The sequence below is a fragment of the Epinephelus fuscoguttatus genome, linkage group LG11 (assembly GCF_011397635.1).
Source record: "Epinephelus fuscoguttatus linkage group LG11, E.fuscoguttatus.final_Chr_v1".
Taxonomy (NCBI): domain Eukaryota; kingdom Metazoa; phylum Chordata; class Actinopteri; order Perciformes; family Serranidae; genus Epinephelus; species Epinephelus fuscoguttatus.
The window spans coordinates 13167880-13185833 of record NC_064762.1 but is presented as its reverse complement, the minus strand read 5'-3'; the positions used below and the strand labels follow the sequence as shown (position 1 = coordinate 13185833).

Here is a 17954-nt window from a genome sequence, read left to right as displayed (position 1 = left end):
TTGCAGGGTCACACAGGTGACAGAGAGGGAACTCTTCCTTTGCATCACTGAAATGTTTCTAGGACACTCTTAAGCCAAAGGCAGCAAACAGCACCTGATATGTAATGGAAATGGAACATATTGCCTAAGTGAAAAGTTAAAGTTGTTATAGTGTTTGCAGCTTTTCTCCTGCATTGTCCCTGTTTGACATGACCTTTTGCAGTTGCTAAAACACAAACCTGGTACACAAAACACAACAAAAATGTTTGCTTTTGTGCTGGTTTCTTTTTTAATGTTTTATTGCGTCTCTGTGCCTTTGTCAACGCAGTCAGACTTAGAGATGATTAAACATGCACTGCAACAGGGTTGAGGTGTGATTTTCACACATCTACACAGGATCTGAACAATTGTTTCCTTTGAATTTCTTTTAAGCGCTCTGGTCAAATCTGTGCCGACAAGGTTGCCACAGTTCGCGGAAAGCCTGATCAATGGCGGGCAAGGAGGATTTCTGAGAGAATTATTGTTGTACTGATTAGACGGATTAACCAGATGGATGGACAGATTGGTAGGAGAATGAGCGGATCAGTGGTTAGTGCTTTATTTAAATGATGCAACAAATTACATTACTGAGCAACTAGTGAACTTCACCGTTTGCATCCATCTCCAATGTATTTTCTCTGCTAGTGAATCCTACTCATTTCTAGGAGACGCACAAAATGGTTGTCAGCCAGTGGGTGACAGCGGTATCTACAGAATCAAGTGAAAGCAAAGGATTGCAAATCTGTCAACAACAGCATGCAAATCTGACAACAGATTAATCCTGGTGTCATTGTAGAAGACAAAGCTTTTGTGCAAAGTGGGTGAGGGGTGAAGGCTTCCCAAAAGTTGGCAGTGGGTATGAGGTAATGTTTTACATAATGTGCCAAGGGCACCAAGCATCATGGGAAGAGTCTTTCACAGGAACTTAGCCTCAGGGGAAAATGCAAAACATACACCTTTGGCAGCCTTTGACAGGTGGTCCAAACAACTAGAGTCAATAAAGAAACACACGGGAGGTCCTGAAAGTAGCAAACTGTGCATTCAGAAGGTAACAATTCTTAAACTAAATTAAAAGCAATAGTGATTTGTTAAATTAAAAACTCTAAGATTTGATTGACTATTTCCATACAGTGTGCATTCATTAAGCAAGTAGGTGTAATAAAATATTATTTAAAAATGTTCCTGAATAATGATAGCCAGGAGTGTGAACTCAAGTCACATGACTTGGACTCCAGTCAGGTTTGAGTCACAAATTTGATGACTTCAGATTTGACAAAATCAAAAGAGATTTGCAACTCAACTTGAACTTTAGCCCCAGTGACTTGTGACTTCACTTGCACTTGAGCCTATTTACTTAATAACTGAGACTTCTCTGTTTCAGGCTGGTGGATATGTGACACTCGCCACTGAGTGTCGGTCAGAACACAAAGCTGAACACTCTGGTGACTGCTTTGTCTTCTTCAATGTAGGCTTGAGATACACAGCTGGTGATGAGGACAGGTAGGGAGAGATATTTCTGTTTCTGAGTGTGTTGCTGTGTCTCAAATCACATACTTCCGTTAGTACACTTCCATGTAGTATACTATGTGCACTATGTACTCATTGGTGTAGTGTTGTCTCAAACCAAACACGGCCGTTGTGCACTCAGCGGAAATGACAACTGCAAATTAGCTAGTTAGCAAACTAGCATTTGCATTATTGTTCGCGGTACCAAATCATTACAGACTGCTAAATTAATCTAATAAACATACTGTTGGCTTATATCCGACAACAGTATAGTGGTGCTTAGTGCAAAACACATGTATTCAGTCGCACAGCCGCCATTTCCAGTTTGAAAAGTGGTCCCTCCCCTTCCGCTACGTAGCCAAGATGGCGACCATTGAGGGCAAGAAGTGTCCACAGTTCCACACTCAACTTCTTAACCGTTTTGAGTTCACCATCTGGGTACTCATAGTGCACTGCATTTTTCCATATGTCTCAGTGTGAACGCACTTATGCACTCAACATATTAAGTGTAAGTACAGAAGTACGCGATTTCGGCGGAAACAAGACAAGAGCAAATACTGCAAACATCAGCATACTGAGTCAGAACAACAGAGATCTTATACATTCACACATATATACATAGCTATATACATACAGCCAAATTACATCAGTACACAATCCAATAGACCTCATCTTTCAATGTATGGCTTATTAAACTGGGTCCATGTCATTGGTTCGACAGCCCATTGGTTCGACATCCCATTAGTCTGACTGTCCACGGTGCTGAATGGCTCGCGGCGGGCGTATGGTGCGCCGTGACCAGCTTGAGGCGGAGCAGGCTCACAGCTTATGTGTTTGTCACTTTCTTTTTCATTTTAACCCACACCACGATCTTTTCCTGACCCTAACCAAGTGGTTTTTGTGCCTAAACCTAACCAGACCTTAACCACAGGGCATCATGATGATTTCGGAACGGACTTCGGAACAATGAGTTTAATATGGTCGGAACAATGGGATGTCAAACCAATGGGCAGTTCCCATTAAACTAAGGAGTAAGCTACAAATTACTATTTAAGTAGGCATGGCAGCTTATAGCAAATGATGGACCCTTAATTAGCAACACTCAATTAACAGAAAATGGCTGTCTGAACATGATCTTAACATAATATTTCAACAACTGTAGCCAACTACAGATTTGGTACCTCTAATTCTCACAGTTGCCGTATAGTTCAAGCCTTTCTAACAACTTCGTAGCTTCCCTAAAACCAATTTGGGAAGAGAAAGTTATGTGAGACTGGACAGAAACATACAATATTCCCTCTGTTGTAGTGCTAATAAATAGTGCTAAATAGTGCTCGTGTTTTTACAAATAAATCAGATATTAAGAATCAGTCATGATCTTTGTATATTTCATGTGTTAAAATGGCACTGCTTTTGGTGATGAGTGCATTATGACTTGTTTAGGGCTTGAAACTTTAAGTTTAGGACTTGGGATTTGACTTGGAACATGACTTGAAGACTGGCAAGACAATAACTAGCTCCTACCTCTGGTGGATTTCAATGCACATGTAGAAAAACCTATTATCAATAAGTCAACATGTGTGGTTTATTTAAACATGCAGGATCGCATTCACTGCCTGTTTGACTTGGGATCAACCTTCTCCCAACGCAGGCCTTTACATACACATCAATACACACACACTCACACAGACAATTAACAATACACACGTTTGGCCTTTCCCAAACTGGGTCTGAAAGCCTTGGTGGGGTGATATCTCGAGCCCAGGGGCCGTCATTAAAAATCATTCAAATGAGCCAACCTGTGCACACAATGCTTTGCAAAGGGGGCGGCCATCACAATACCTGCCCTTAACCTGTCCAATCGTGCCCATGCAAATGACCTCAGCTGGGAGTCAATGGGTCTCAGGCTTCCTGCTCAGCCCACTGTGGGGAATTTGCATACCCAGGCTCCCTTCCTTTAATTTGGTTTCAGATAACAAGATGGAGTTTTTAATATTACCCTCGAGGGAAAAGACACATGTGGGGCTTGCACAGAAAGAAAGAGTTAGAGACACACACTTGAAGGTAAACGCAAGGGTGTGGGTTTTGTTTGAACACTGGGTGTGGTGGGGGCATGCAACAGGGGTGCATTCTGGGGAATTTTTCTGCACCACTTTAAAATTGAAATGTCTTAAAAATCCATTAAAATAAAAGTGCTACTGCCACTTTCATGTTGTTTTTGTTGGGGGGGGGGGCAGATGCACATGTTCTAAATATTAAGGTGGAAATGTTCCCTGAAATTTACAACTACATATACACGCACAAACCAGACATTTGGAAGCAGAATTGCATTTACACATTTGTTTATTTAAGTTATTTCTGTTGTTTCTTTTTTACCGTGGCATTAACAATGGTTATCATTACTGACCGTTTTACTGCCGTGTCTCTCGTATTGACTAACTTTATTTCCCACGTGGGTCATCATGCATCGCAATCTTGCACGATAGCTGCTATAAAATTAAAATTTGATTTGAATAGATTAGAGGTGACACCTCCTCAAGGCAAAAGTGACTGCTGGAACAATGCTTGCGTACACAGGTGTGTACAGGATTGGGGCCCTACAGGCGTTTGCAACCAGGCGACCATGTAATACATTATATCACAGGCCTGCAGCTTGGTGTAGCAGGACTGTAAGTCAACAGTTTCAGTAAATATACAGGGGAGAGCGGGGCACAACCTGACACGTTAGAACATCTCTGCTACAAATGAACAGTTGTTGCTTTTTTCTAGAACTTACCTTTCGTCTACAGTTGCACCAAGAAGTGGTGGAGGCAGAGGGTTAGTTGTAACACTTGCTGGTCAAGTCTGTTTAACACAATGAATTCAATCCAGTTCTATCTATAGACCATAGGTGTAACCGATGGACTCTAGTGTTGTCTGCGTTGTGTAGATATAAAAAATGGCCGGACCGTGGATATCTTTGAAGGCGATCTCTGTTTATTCCTGAAAACAAAATCCTCCGTCATACACAACCGTACAAACTCCAGCCCTTACACAAATCAAGCGACGCAAGATTAAAACACAGAAATTACCACAAGAGAAATGTCGCTTACCTCTCCCATGGAGCCCAACAGCAAAAGGGGCGAGGTAAGGCTGGAAACACCCCTTTATATGTGGGGTACCCCGAAAGGTGATCGTAGGGGTACAGAAACAGAGTATCAAATGTTCTACATATTGTGTACGGTGGCCTAAGCCTGCCTGGTGATAAAAACTGAACCAAATCTTGTGGAATACCCAACATTACGAACGCACATTTGACTTGTCACGCATATTACTGCTGTATAATTGACCCTGGTCTCCATTTACATCAGGGGAAGGATAGGTGTCCATACAGGCATCCATCCATCTCTTGGTCTCTCATTGATATTCAACGGTTGGATCAATGGATGTACATAGATTGGGTAACCTAGATCCGGATGTCGAAAGTGCTGAATGTAGGAATATTGACAAGTCTGTGAAACTGTGTCGATAAGATACCTGACAAATCAAAAATACAAAGTATATCTAATTTAATTAAGGACATGACTTGTAAAAATTGAGAACATGGAACTGTAGTACCACGTTACAACTATGTTTTAGGCAACAAGACAGTTCTTAAGATGATATGTGGCTGGATTCATCAAAAGCTCAGTCATCGAAAGACAAGTATGACAAAGAGCTTTACTCATGCCAGCCGAAAATAGTCTTTGTCACTTAACTCAGCTGAAACACGTCCAATCTCGGTGGAATTTTGTGGGTCACTGTTTGGAGGTGTTGTGGTCAACTGGCCGGAAGCACGAAAGGATCTACCCTGTGTGACCACATAAGAAGTCCATGTTACAATTTACCCCACGTTAGGTTGTGCCCCACACTTCAGAGCCAACATATTTCATTAATAGACAATCTAAAAACTATTTTCCATGTCCAGTTTTGTAAATCTGTATAATTCCCTCTAAGTGTTTTACTTCTCTGTCCACCCTGTTGCATCAAAAAGTAAAATTTGCACTCCATAGCCATGTGTGTGTGTGAGTGTGTGCAGCCCTTTATCAGGCCACTATTATGATGACTGCCCTGGGACAATAGGCCAGTCTGGGGTGATGATAATTACAAGTGACCAGGACAATACGGTCGCGTATGGAGGAACTAATACAATGAGAAGACACATACAAATAAAGCATTAACCCCCCTCTCCTCCCTGCAATGAATGGCTGAGCGAGGACAGTAGGAGGGAGGATGGAGAACCAAAACAAGATCTTCATAATACATGTTGCCTTAATACAGAATAATGCCGGCGTTATGCAACAAAGAAAGGAGCATTATGATGTTGCTCATCTTTGGAAGGGGGTTGCTGAAAAACAGGCTCGACTTGTTGCTGATTTTAATATGCATAATTTTTGAATAGATGCAAAGACATAATGAGCAGGCTTAAGAAACTCAAAAGGCAACTTGAGGAACAACTAGGACAACACATTGTTTAAAGGAAGTTGTCCTGTGAGTTATTATGTGCAATAAATTCCCGCAAAAAAGTGCCACCACATTACTTTCTTTGTCTGGGCGAGCACAAAAGCTCATTTTGTCGCCTCATGATAAGACCAGGGTCTTTAAGGGTTTATCACTGAGAAACATCTGTGTGTGCAACACTGCACAAACAGGTAGAGAACGAGCAGGGAAAGCTTTGCAACTTCACTTTCCATACACGCCAAACACACACTCCGACAGTGTTTACTGCGTCCAGATATTTTAGTTTCCTTCTCCTTTTTTCACCAGGGGAGAAGTAACTCACGAATGTTGTTGGCAGAGTGTTTAGCGCGGACGGTCGGGCCAAACGCGCCTTTGACAAGTCCAAAGAGTAGTGACTCGGTGCGTTCAGTGACACATCGTAAATTTCGAAACTCCCCTGTACAATGTGGTCATTGAGGCACCAGTATTATCCCATCATTCTTCATTTGTAGTTTATTAAACAGCCACTCTTAAATCAAGACATTTGTATTGTGTAATTTAATGGTGTAAATCTGGTAACGTGTAAACCAATCTTGTTCTTTGAGCAAAAAAGGGACAAGTTAATATGTTGTATGGAAATGTATTGAATGCATCTTGCAATTTTTAATCTGTATCTTGAATATGAGCAAAAAAATCGCACCTTTCCTGTGTTTATTTAAACAGTAGGGTAGAATTAGTGGTCGATAACCTGTCAATTTACTGTCAAATTAATATTTGGATATGATTTGGATGATGATGCATAAACCAACACACTGCTGGGAGAAATATATCCAATTTTGTCGTTATAGCACAAAAATAAAAATCTTATAAAAGTCAAAACACTCTCAAGCTACAAAATGAGCTATTTTACAAAATAAAACAAACTTAAATCTCAACTTTAACCCATCAATTGATTATGTAGAAGCCTTTTAGCCTTGCCTTCATGGCTTATAAGTTTTATTTCAAGATGTTTTCCTCCGGAAAGCTTGTTAAAAATGTTGCTAATTCTAAATAGCTGTGAAAACTACAATAGCTATACGAATGCTAAATGATATGAACTATATAAAGTCACATGTGGGTATATAGTGGATAATCTAACTAAATATTTTTGTAAGGCAGGATACAATGGGAAGTTTTCACCTTTTCTTGAGGGGGGTGTCTTGCTGCATGGGTCTAACTTTGTATTTTTACTTTAAAGAAGACATTTTCTTTCAAAATAGATTGAATGACTTTCCCTACAAATCCCCCACCAAAGTTTTTTTTATATATAATATAATATAAACACATATATCACTATTTTCCAGTGACAAAAATAAGATTAGTTTACCTTTAAACGGTTTTGGTGGATTGAATGTCGCCTTTTAATGTAGCACAGCCATTTAATACATGTGTTTAGAGCAGATTTGGTGTCATATTGGTTTTAAGAGGAATTAAAGAAGGTGGGAGCGTCTAACTTAGTGTTCAGCTAGTTGCAAAACGTCCGACGGAACTTGAAGTATACCACAGTGGACATGCGCAGTAGGCCGCACGCGCCCAGGAGCGCCAAATTTACCGGGATGCTCAGGAGGGGAGGAGCAGTAGTAGAGGCTGCTGTAGTTTAAATTAATGTCAACCTGCCTCTTCGCCGGGAGAACAAACCCAGCTCAGATAGCGAAAGTACGGTGCTCAGCGCAACCTGCGAGCCCTTCACAGACAGTAACATGGCTCGGCGGCCGAGAAACAGGTAAGTTAAAACACACTTAGCACCATTTTTAACTGTCTTTTCCTCTCTGTGCGCGTGATATTACTCTGTAGTTACTGCTTTTCCCTCTCGTGTTGAGCTAGACAGCGTTCCTGTTGGACACTTAGTGAGTTAAGCGCTTAAAGCTTCACAGTATTAACAGTTTATTTCGTTAACTCCTTTTATTTGAAGCTAATTGTGTGTGTGTTAGTGTGTGTGTGTGTGTGTGTGTGTATGTGTGAGCCGCTTTTGTTTTCCTGGCCGTTAAAAAGCAGAGTAGTGGTGTGTGTCTCGCTCGCGCGCCCATGACAGGTGGTGGTCATCTGGCATGTGCGCTCCTCGCGCTGCTGTCAGTGGCGAGAGGGAGAAGGGAAGGGGTTCTCGCGTACACTCACACATAGATAGACACACACTCTCACACACACTCACGCGAATTAATAACATTAGGCGGGTGGACAGGCGCGTGCAATTCTGCGCAACACGGCGCGTGGACACTAGTTTTAATAGGCGCTTATAATAAATACAGAATCAAACACAGTGCAGCATGGCGCCTGTGTAACGCTGTCAGAGGCTTGGATGTGTTGCAACACACATTTTAAGTGTCCTAAATTAAGTTTCTTAACGTTCTGGATTTTATATTTTATTTTATTTATTGTATTTTGCTTGTTTTCCCCGGCGAGCATCACTCCAGCCAGCCTCGCAGACACAGATGTTTTCATTTCCATGCTGTTTTAACTCTCACACACCAAATGCAAAAGTCATTTTAAACCTTAAAGAAACGTTGCAGCATCTCTGAAAGCGACGCACACTGTTATTTTGGAAACAGCGCTCCCTCTATGTGCACTACTTATCTTGCAGCATTTCCCATTTTCCTCCCTTTTTTTTAATCTAATAATCGCCCCAAATTCAACTTTCACTTGCACCAGCTTTTCTTTCCTCTCCTCGTGAAGCACCGATCGGCTCCAGCTCTCTGTAGAAAGCATCTGGTTGCTTGCATTGCCCCAGTGCGGGTTGTTGGTTTATCTCGCGGGTTTTGCGCTGATAATCCGAATAAAGTGCGAGTTCACGACTCCACACTGTGAGATAAGAGCAATGATTATCATTTCACTGTTTAGCGGTGCGCTGCTCAGTTGATTCATCAGTCTGGAGATGACTGGGTGCTGTGTTAATTGTCTTTTGTTTGCTTGTTTGTGCATGCTGCAGTTTTTATTTCTTACTTGGTCTCATTGTTGGATAAAATGGAAAAGTTAAACATGGCTGCTGTGCATGCGTTTTTCTAAATTCTCTGTACATGTCACATTTGGGTAGATAAAATAAGGAAGATAATCCACTGTATATATCCTCTTAAACACACACACACACACACACATCTCTCAGCGGGGTTCCTGTTCACCTGTTGCTCTGTGTGACACCACAGCACCCTACCTAGCCTCCACGTTGTCCGTGCTCCACATTCTGATTGGTTAACCATCCACTCAGGTGTCTGTGTGGTGTGCCTGTGCGTGTGCGTGCATGCATGACTGTGCTGTACAATGCGCTGCAAGTCTGAACACGCCAGGGTCACAAAATTATGATCGCATGTGCCAATCCCAGTATCTGTGGTAACTAAAAACATTGGAACCTGTTCATCCGTCCCCCCTCGCCTCCCTCCCTCTCGCTGTTCCTCTCTGTCTCTCCCCTTGTGGGTGTCTTGGCTATACGCCTGCACCCAAACCTTCAAGAATGACTGGTTCTGTCTGTGTTGACACCTGACGAGTTAAAGAGTGGGCTGAGTTCTTTATGCGCTCTGTAAAGAGATGATTAGGGAGTAGTTTGGAAATAGACAGGCACTTATTGTGCTATTATTTACCTTCCTATTATCTTACACTATTCTATACCCAGCCTCCACCTCTTTTTAAAATGTCCCTCTCTGTGTCTCCGCACCTGCAGTGTTTACAGTAGCGAGGAGGATGAGGAGGAGACCGAGATGTACGAACATGATTACGACGGAACGCTGGCCAAGGCGGGGAAACGCCACCTTGGCAAAACACGCTGGACACGTGAAGAGGTACAACAACCCAAAGCCTCGATGCAAAATGTCAAACACACCTCACTTGTTGGATAATCGCCTCGGGAGGGATCACTTCCCTGGAACCTGGGAGCCTTTTTATTGTTGTCTGGTCTAACCACATTCCCTGACTATTATGTTTAATTACTAGGGATGATGTTTATGGCAGCGACATAAAACTTTTATTTTCTTTTATTCAGGATGAGAAGTTGAAGAAACTTGTCGAGCATCACGGATCAGAAGACTGGAAAGTCATTGCAAGCTTACTAACTGTGAGTAGGAGGCCTGTGCGCACACACATGCATGCACAAATGCACATGGGTGGTGACTAACCCCGTGCTCTCTGACCCTCCAGAATCGTACAGATGTGCAGTGCCAGCACAGGTGGCAGAAGGTTCTCAACCCAGAGCTCATCAAAGGGCCGTGGACCAAAGAGGAGGACCAGAGGGTAAGAAAACTTTAAATGCACACAGCACTTTCTGGGTCACATGCAAAGTAAATATTAAAAATTACTCAGTAGTCATTTGTCCACATAACAATGCAGAACTACTCCTGACGTTGGAGTAATGTAGTTTGATACCACCTACAGGAAACAGGCAATCAAGTTTCATCCAGGTTAAAAAACCTCTTCTGTAGCAACTCCCTGGCTGCTGTTGCACATTTTGGTTTCCCAAAAAGTTGCCGTTACTCAACAAGTTACATGCTCAGCCTCTGAAAGCCTGAGAAGTCTTTATTGAGCCAGTCCAAAGGAGTTATATTTCCACCCAGATGCCACTGTAATGATTAGCAGAGTGGCTAACGTTCCACTGGAAATTCCCTCGGTGCTCTCCAGCAGGTGTTCTCAATCACCTCTACAAGCTGAAAGATAAAGAAAGAGTGAAGGAGAGAGGAGAAGAGATGATGTAGAAGTTTCTGAGATTTTTTTTTTGGTGACTAACAAGTTTTTTATTTTTATTTCCTCCCCTGTTCTACCCCTCACACACCTGTGATCTTTTCACCTTGTTATTCTTCTGACCCTGCACCCCTTTACTTCTCCCTCTCCTCCCTGTTATTGCTCCTTCCTTCCTCTTTCCTCACGCTCCTCCACTACCATTTACTTCTCTTCCTTTTCAACGCTCTTCCTCCTCCCTATCTTGTCTTTCCTCTTTCTCTCCACCCTCCTCCCTCCACCACACACACACACACACACACACCTCAGGTGATCGAGCTGGTCCAGAAGTATGGAGCCAAGCGCTGGTCGGTGATCGCCAAGCACCTGAAGGGGCGCATCGGCAAGCAGTGCCGCGAGCGCTGGCACAACCACCTCAACCCGGAGGTGAAGAAGACCTCGTGGACCGAGGAGGAGGACCGGATCATCTACCAGGCGCACGAGAAGCTGGGAAACCGCTGGGCCGAGATCGCCAAGCTGCTCCCTGGCAGGTGAGGCCGAGAATGGAGAAGAGAATAAGGTGGATAGAAAAAGAGAAGTTAGATGAATCACTGAAGCCTTGTTGGTTTACTGTGCAATGCTGCGGTTGTGAGGGTGAAGTGGAGGCGAGGACACTGATGGAGGAATAAAACGAGAAGAAGCAAATCAGAAAAGAACATGAAAGACAGGAATGATTTGGAGGCGAAAAAGTTCAGGACAGGGCCGTTCTTTACAGAGAAAGGCCTAGAATCAAATGACTAAGACGGAGGGACTGAGTGAAAAAAGAGACTATAGTTCTGACATGATTGTAATTGCTGTGTGCTGATAAGCCTTATCAGCTCTGTGCGTGTGTAAGTGCATGTCTGTCTGTGTGTGCCTGTATTGATAATGCTATCAAGCACCACTAGAGGTCCAGGATGTGTCTGCAGTCAGTCTGCTCCCAGAGTTCTGCAATGAATAACCTGTAAGTTAACACATGCTATTCATCACACGCAGGACTGACAACGCTATAAAGAACCACTGGAACTCCACCATGAGGCGAAAGGTGGAACAGGAGGGCTACCTCCAGAGCACGGCGAAGAACACCAACTCCTCGCTCTCCATCGGCCACGGCTACGTCAAAACCAGCAACCACATTATGGGTTTCCACCACCACTCGCCCAGTCACGCGCAGCTGCCTCCCTTGTCACCATACGCCTACATGTCCGACGCACAAAGAGTGAGTGGGGCTTTAAATCTCGGGATGCTGGCGGGAAAATGAGGCTGATTGTGTCCCGGGAGGTGATTCGTGTATTTTAACGTGGCTGTCTTTCTGATCGGCGTTACAGGTACCGCTCCCAGTGGCCTGGCATTTGAACATGCGGAACATTCCCCAGCATGGCACCGCTGCTATACAGGTAAAAAAGACAGCATGTAAACGCAGCATAACTTATCGGTACAGGAGATGAATTGTCGCTAAAATCTGCCTCCTGCTCTCCTTCTCTCAGAGACACTGTACAGAGGAGGACCCCGAGAAGGAGAAGAGGGTGAAGGAGATCGAACTGCTGCTCATGTCAACAGAAGATGAGCTGAGAGGACAGCCATCACTACCAGTAAGTCGCGTATGTGTGTGTGCAAGCCTAAGTGTGGGTGTGGGCGAGCGTCGAAATATTTAAGTGTGACAGCACAATTTATGTGCATGTCTATTTGACCCTGGCTCTAAGGACAGTGGTTGGCTGTGTGCTCTGGTGTGAGGAGGAAACATCTGGGGGGTCTGTTTCTGCAGAAGTGATGAAATAGGACCTTATCGCCATTTTAGTGCGTGTGCATGACCCCTTGTGCAACCCTCTACCCAGCACTTCTTTACATTAAAGTTCCCTTTCTTCTTCTCTTTTTCTCATTTGTTCAATTTTTCACACCTCTTCCCTTTATCGTCAGGCTTGCATTTTCCCACTTGTGCTTGTTTTAAAGGCACTGGATTAGCCAATCTAAAAATAAGGCTTTTATTTGGATTAAAATGTCTTAAATAAATCTTTTAAAAAGTCTATAAAGTAAGATTTTTTAAGTCATTTTTTCTGACACAGCACTGCAAAATATCTAAATAACTGGTAACACCTATTTTTTAATAATAATTTACCGAATTCGTCTCATGCAGATCAGGATAGTGGAACAAACAACACTCATATTTTGTTTCTGGCCGGCATGTTTAGAGCAAAGATCTGTTCGATTGCTAGCTGCTAATTCAAGGAAAATTGGCTATTTAACCAAGATTTCTCTGCATGGCTGAAAGCAGTACAAGCAAATGCACGAAGCTTGGTGTGTTTTATGCAAAACATTTAAATAAATTTACTTGGTACGATGGGAATTAAGGTAGTGAAATCCCACATGCAGAGTGAAAACACAAAATCGCGAAGAAAACTCACCAACAAACGCAAAGTAATTCCCTATTCTGTTCAGCCCTTGTCTCCGCCATACAAAGGAAGATTAAAAAAAAAAAATAAAAAAAAATTAGAGAATTAAATCATAATTTATTTCATTTACAGGAATAAAGTCATTAATTTAAAAAGAAAGTTGCAATTTAATTAGAGTAAAGCCATATTATTTCAAGAAAAAAAAGTCCTGATAATACAGGAATAAAGTTGCAATTTTACGAGGAAAACAAATCGTAAAATTAGGTGATTAAATTAAAGAAAATACAAGGGAAAAAAAGCACAGATTAAGGCTGGAAAGTCACGAGGAATTAGTCTTAAAAAAATTCAACATTTGAGTGAGATCATCTAATTTTTCACGGGAACAAACCAAAAAATCTTGTTACAATAAACATTTGGGCAAAATGGTCTTTAACCCCTCACCGCTGATGTTGCTTCATGTTTTTCTCCTTTGTCTATTTTTTCTTTCTTAAAACATCTTAAATCTAACTCGCCTTGAGCTGTACGAACCCTCAGATGATTATTCTGTGAGGATTATTACTCCTGCCCTCACTCTCTATGTCCTTTTCTCTCCCGCAGATGAATTTGTCGTTTCCCAGCTGGGTCAGCCAGAGCTCTTTGACCAGCAGCTCAGACGGCGTAATGTTGTTACCTCATCACCAGGCAGCCGCCCCTGCCCTACCCGAGGAGAGCGCCTCCGCAACACGTGCCCACAGCAATAACAACAACAACAACAACAACAACAACAACAGCCATCACAGCAGTCCCACGTTCTCAAACGCTCTCCCAGAGTTCATGGAATGCGTCATTGATTCAGTAAGTGTCCATTTATGTGTTCCTTTATCCACTGTGACAAGATGGAAAAAGGTTAGCTTAGCATGTAGCGTAGATGATACCAAGTAGTGGGCTTTTACCCATGTTTTCCCGCCCTTTTCCCAGAGCCTCTCCTCAGTGCATGAGGCCGCTACTACAAGTGAACTCAGAACAGACAGGGTCTTGCCCAATCAGGGAGCATGGGCTGGTTTCATCTGCTCAACTCCCAAGCCTTCGCCAGTCAGAAACCTTCCCTTTTCACCCTCGCAGGTAGTTAAAGTAGCTGCGTGTGACCAGAATCCATCCAATCACCAGCTTGCCACCTGATCATATCAACAACCAATCACTCAGAATTAGTCTCTTCTCATTTCATCTATTTTGTCCTCTGAAGCAGCCGCACTCTTCTCTCCTTTCCTCTCCATTTCCCGTAGTTCCGATCACGATTGAGATTGTCGCTGCTTTTAAATAAACCCGTCAAGCCGCTTTGATTGATTGGTTTCCTTCCTCTTGTTTCACAGTTTCTCAACCAGTCGATGAGCCCAGAACACTCCGACAACGACAGCTTACCAATGAGCTCGCCCGTGGACACCAAGCCTCTCATCGACCACACTATCAGGCCCCAGAAAGAGAATGAAATGTAAGCGGCTCTGCCTCTGCTGTATTCTATCATGCAGTGTAGTGGTGAATGAGGCGTTTCTAACAGCTGCCTCTCTTTGTCTCGCACAGGTTCAGAACTCCAAACATCCGTCGTTCCATCCTGGAGTCTTCCCCTTGTACGCCCACACCCTTCAGGTCTGCCCTGGCCATGCAGGAGGCCAAGTACGGGCCCCTCAAACTACTGGTAAGAAGCAGACTATGAAAGAATTTGTCACGTTATATTCTGTTGTGCTTGCTGTAGCGTCCTTGTGCCTCACTGTGGGATTTTGCCTCTTCCAGAACTCCCCTCTGGAGCAGCAGATGGTAGAGTCCATCAAGCAGGAGCCGATGGAGTGCGCCATCGAGCAGCCACCTCTGAAGAAGATAAAACAAGAGGTACTTTCCACTTAACACTAACACGTGCACGTGACATGAGAAGTTTTTAGGTTATGAAAGCAAAGGTGAATGCATCCTACAGTCTGCAGATGTGTTTAGCTTTTTGCAACACACTCTTGATCGACTTGAGATATACTTTGACGATCAGCAGCATTGTTTCAGGCTGTTGGATGTGCCCAAGTTTGCACGACTCTTAATGCTTACCATGATGTGTTTTGGGTCCTAGGTGGAGTCTCCATGCGAGAGGAGCCCGTGTATGCAGTGGGAAGGACAAGACCTTCACACACAGCTCTTCTCCCCAAACGGCCCCGCACAGGAAGTTCCTGTAAGCACTCTTTTAAGCACTTAAGCACCCTAACTTTAATGTTAACCCTAACCTGAAACTTCAAGTGTTAACATATGTTTTTATATGTTCATCCAGGACCTTCTCACTAGCTCGTTACTGAGCGAAGATGGACACAAAATCTACCACCTCCCGCACAGAGGCATGGGCAGCCCACTACAGGTGTGCACAAGCTTCCATGTTTGACCTTATTGATCTGGGTTTTCAAAAACACGGCACAAAAACTCACCATCCTTTCGTTTCTCTCTTTAACAGCAGCTCAGCTCCTGGGAGCAGGTGACCTGCGGGAAAACAGAGGAGCACGTTTTGGCGTCGGAGCAGAGCCACAAGTACATCAACACTTACCCTACGAGGACACTGGTCATGTAGACACATGAGACACACGTTGAGCTGGAGAGATCGACACACCCTGCGCTGGACGCAGCGCCGCGGATTACATATTTGTTGTGGTACAACAGTTGGGAGAGGCTCTATGCCGATGGTGTTTTTACACTCACACTTGTTGGATTTCAACCAACCAAAGACTAAACTTTTTTTATATAGAATTTGCTCTGGGTTCTGTTGTACATCTCATTACCTTTGGTTTTGTGTTATTATTAATGATGTTGTATTATAAATGGGAAATGGTGGCTATATAATTTGCATTGGGCTGTATTATTAATTCCGAATTTTGATATTAATATAAAGAACAAGTTGATTAATTTATTTCTTTTTGTTTTGATAATGTTGTTGTTGTTTTCTTTCTTTTTTTTTTTACAATTGGCCAATGGAGCAGTGTTGTTGTAAGTTAAGTATTTAAGCCCTGTTAGCATTATCATAAACCCAGAAATCATGTTAATGAATTCAAAACTGACCTCTTTATTTCAGAAACTTTTCTGTTTTTGTCATTTTTATTTTTTACTGGCTACAGTGTGTCTACTGAGAATTTCACATGTTTGGTCTGTGCCACCTCATGTAAACACTTCACGGAGTGAGAACAGCTGTCCTTACACCACTATTCGTCTAGAGTGATCACGTTTTACGCAACAGAAGGGGGCCAGCCTTATTAGTATTATCATGGCACCTTTTATTTCAGAAAAAAATGTTTAAAAAAAAATTAATCATTTCAACTTTCGATTCATTTCTGGCCGTCACAGTATCCTGAATGTGGAATCACTGAACAAACATTATATGTGTTTAAAAATTTCAAGTATATATATATTTAAAAAAAAGCTTATATGTTTGAAACCATGAGCTTCACCCAGTATGAGTAAGACCAAGCTGCACTTGAATCTTCCATTCTCCATTAAAAAAAAGAGTACTAAACACTGATGTTTTATATAACGTGCAAACAAATCCCAAATGAAACTTTTGTATGGTTTTTGTTTTTGAACGTGTCTTTTGTATTGTTGTATGATGCATTTTTCAATCAGTTTTCTTACTAAGACTGCAGTAGCCCATGTCAAACACTTAGCAGACAATCTTTTTTTATACGCCTTGTTTTTGTACTAGCTTTTCAGCAAAACAATGATTTTATAAAAGCATTTATACACGCCAAGTTTTCATGTTTTTATACTTTTCTATACTGCCTAGTAAATAAAGTGTGTTGTTTTTATTACAGCCTTGTGTCCGGCATCTTTTCTAAAGAATTTGAAGGTGTTCTAGTGGTAGCAAATTCAAAAGGCCTTTTCTTCAAGACACTAAACATCATTTTCATATATTTAAGCTGCAAATATGCTTTTATTGGTCTTCACTTGAGGCCAAATAGCCTGTAGTGCTTTAAGTTACAAGTGTAAATAACACTGAAGGCGCAGCATTGTCTGCAGAAATTCCTCTGTTTAAAGTGAATTAACTACTTGTTCTCTGGTGTCTCCCTGCTATGCAAATTTTCTGTGAGGACTGTAGTATTCAAATACTCCACCCTCACCTTTCACACACACACACACACACACATTCACACACACAGAATCCCGCAGATACAAAAGATTGTTGTCATAAACTTGTGTGGAGCGTATCATAAAATTCTCCCTCCATCTGACAATTACAAAGAGGGCATCGAGTTTATCAGCTGGCGAAGGTAATAAGCAAATGTCCCCAACCGTTGCCTCGTTTTCCGTGGATAAGAAAGACCACCTATGTTCCAAAGCCAACACCCATGAGCTCCTCTACGCACTTCAATGTACTGCATGAAACATCATAGCTCTCCAGCAACACACACACTCAACACCGTGTATGAGCTCCACATTTAGTCTCTTGAGGAGACTTGTTTTCCTGTGAGGCCGCAAAAGCTGAGTGGGGGCCAAGACTCAGACCGGGAGCTATATTTACTCCTCTCCTCCTCTCCGTCCCTCGCTGCAGCCACCTGCACGCCCACCCTTGCCCTCACCCTGATGCACCGCAGTGCCCTCAAATATAGATTCCCATCTCAAGTAGTAGTCTCGGAGGGATGCATAAACAGAAATGACATTCATCACGACGGACGCACGGCTACTTCTAACAGGAACTGTGATGTTTAAGAACAGAAATAGTTTCCTCGGGGGGTGCGTGCATGCCCACCACAGCTTTGAGTGGCTCATACTGTTATTTAGTTATAAATTTAAAAGAATTAGTGGCTTTAACATTCATAAAAAATAAGATAATAGGCCTAATAATAAACTTTATTTCTGTAGCAGTTTTCTAAAGCA

The 17954-nt window shown here is 42.6% G+C and overlaps 1 protein-coding gene across 3 annotated transcripts; it reads left to right on the top strand.

Annotated features, from left to right (window-relative positions):
* Positions 1-7591: 7591 nt before the first annotated feature.
* myb (v-myb avian myeloblastosis viral oncogene homolog) lies at positions 7592-16890 on the top strand. 3 transcript variants are annotated; one of them, XM_049590593.1, is made up of 16 exons: positions 7592-7744; positions 9671-9788; positions 9989-10060; positions 10144-10236; positions 10987-11207; positions 11692-11914; positions 12024-12092; positions 12183-12287; positions 13683-13919; positions 14043-14186; positions 14435-14553; positions 14643-14757; positions 14853-14948; positions 15175-15273; positions 15370-15453; positions 15547-16890. In XM_049590593.1, the coding sequence occupies exons 1-16, from the start codon at positions 7722-7724 to the stop codon at positions 15658-15660; spliced, it is 1932 nt and encodes a 643-aa protein (XP_049446550.1). In that variant the 5' UTR covers positions 7592-7721; the 3' UTR covers positions 15661-16890. The 3 variants fall into 3 exon arrangements, with proteins under 3 accessions (XP_049446550.1, XP_049446549.1, XP_049446548.1); XM_049590592.1 differs by lacking the exon at positions 14043-14186 and having other exon boundaries at positions 15550-16890; XM_049590591.1 differs by lacking the exon at positions 14043-14186.
* The last annotated feature ends 1064 nt before the right edge of the window (positions 16891-17954 follow it).

What these genes read in the sequence shown, in the direction of transcription:
- myb (XM_049590593.1), top strand. Translation starts at nt 7,722, where the DNA reads ATGGCTCGGCGGCCGAGAAACAG. An exon ending in CCAAAGAGGAGGACCAGAGG is followed by an intron (nt 10,237 to 10,986) that starts GTAAGAAAACTT and finishes CACACACCTCAG; the next exon opens with GTGATCGAGCTGGTCCAGAA. An exon ending in GCCAAGCTGCTCCCTGGCAG is followed by an intron (nt 11,208 to 11,691) that starts GTGAGGCCGAGA and finishes CATCACACGCAG; the next exon opens with GACTGACAACGCTATAAAGA.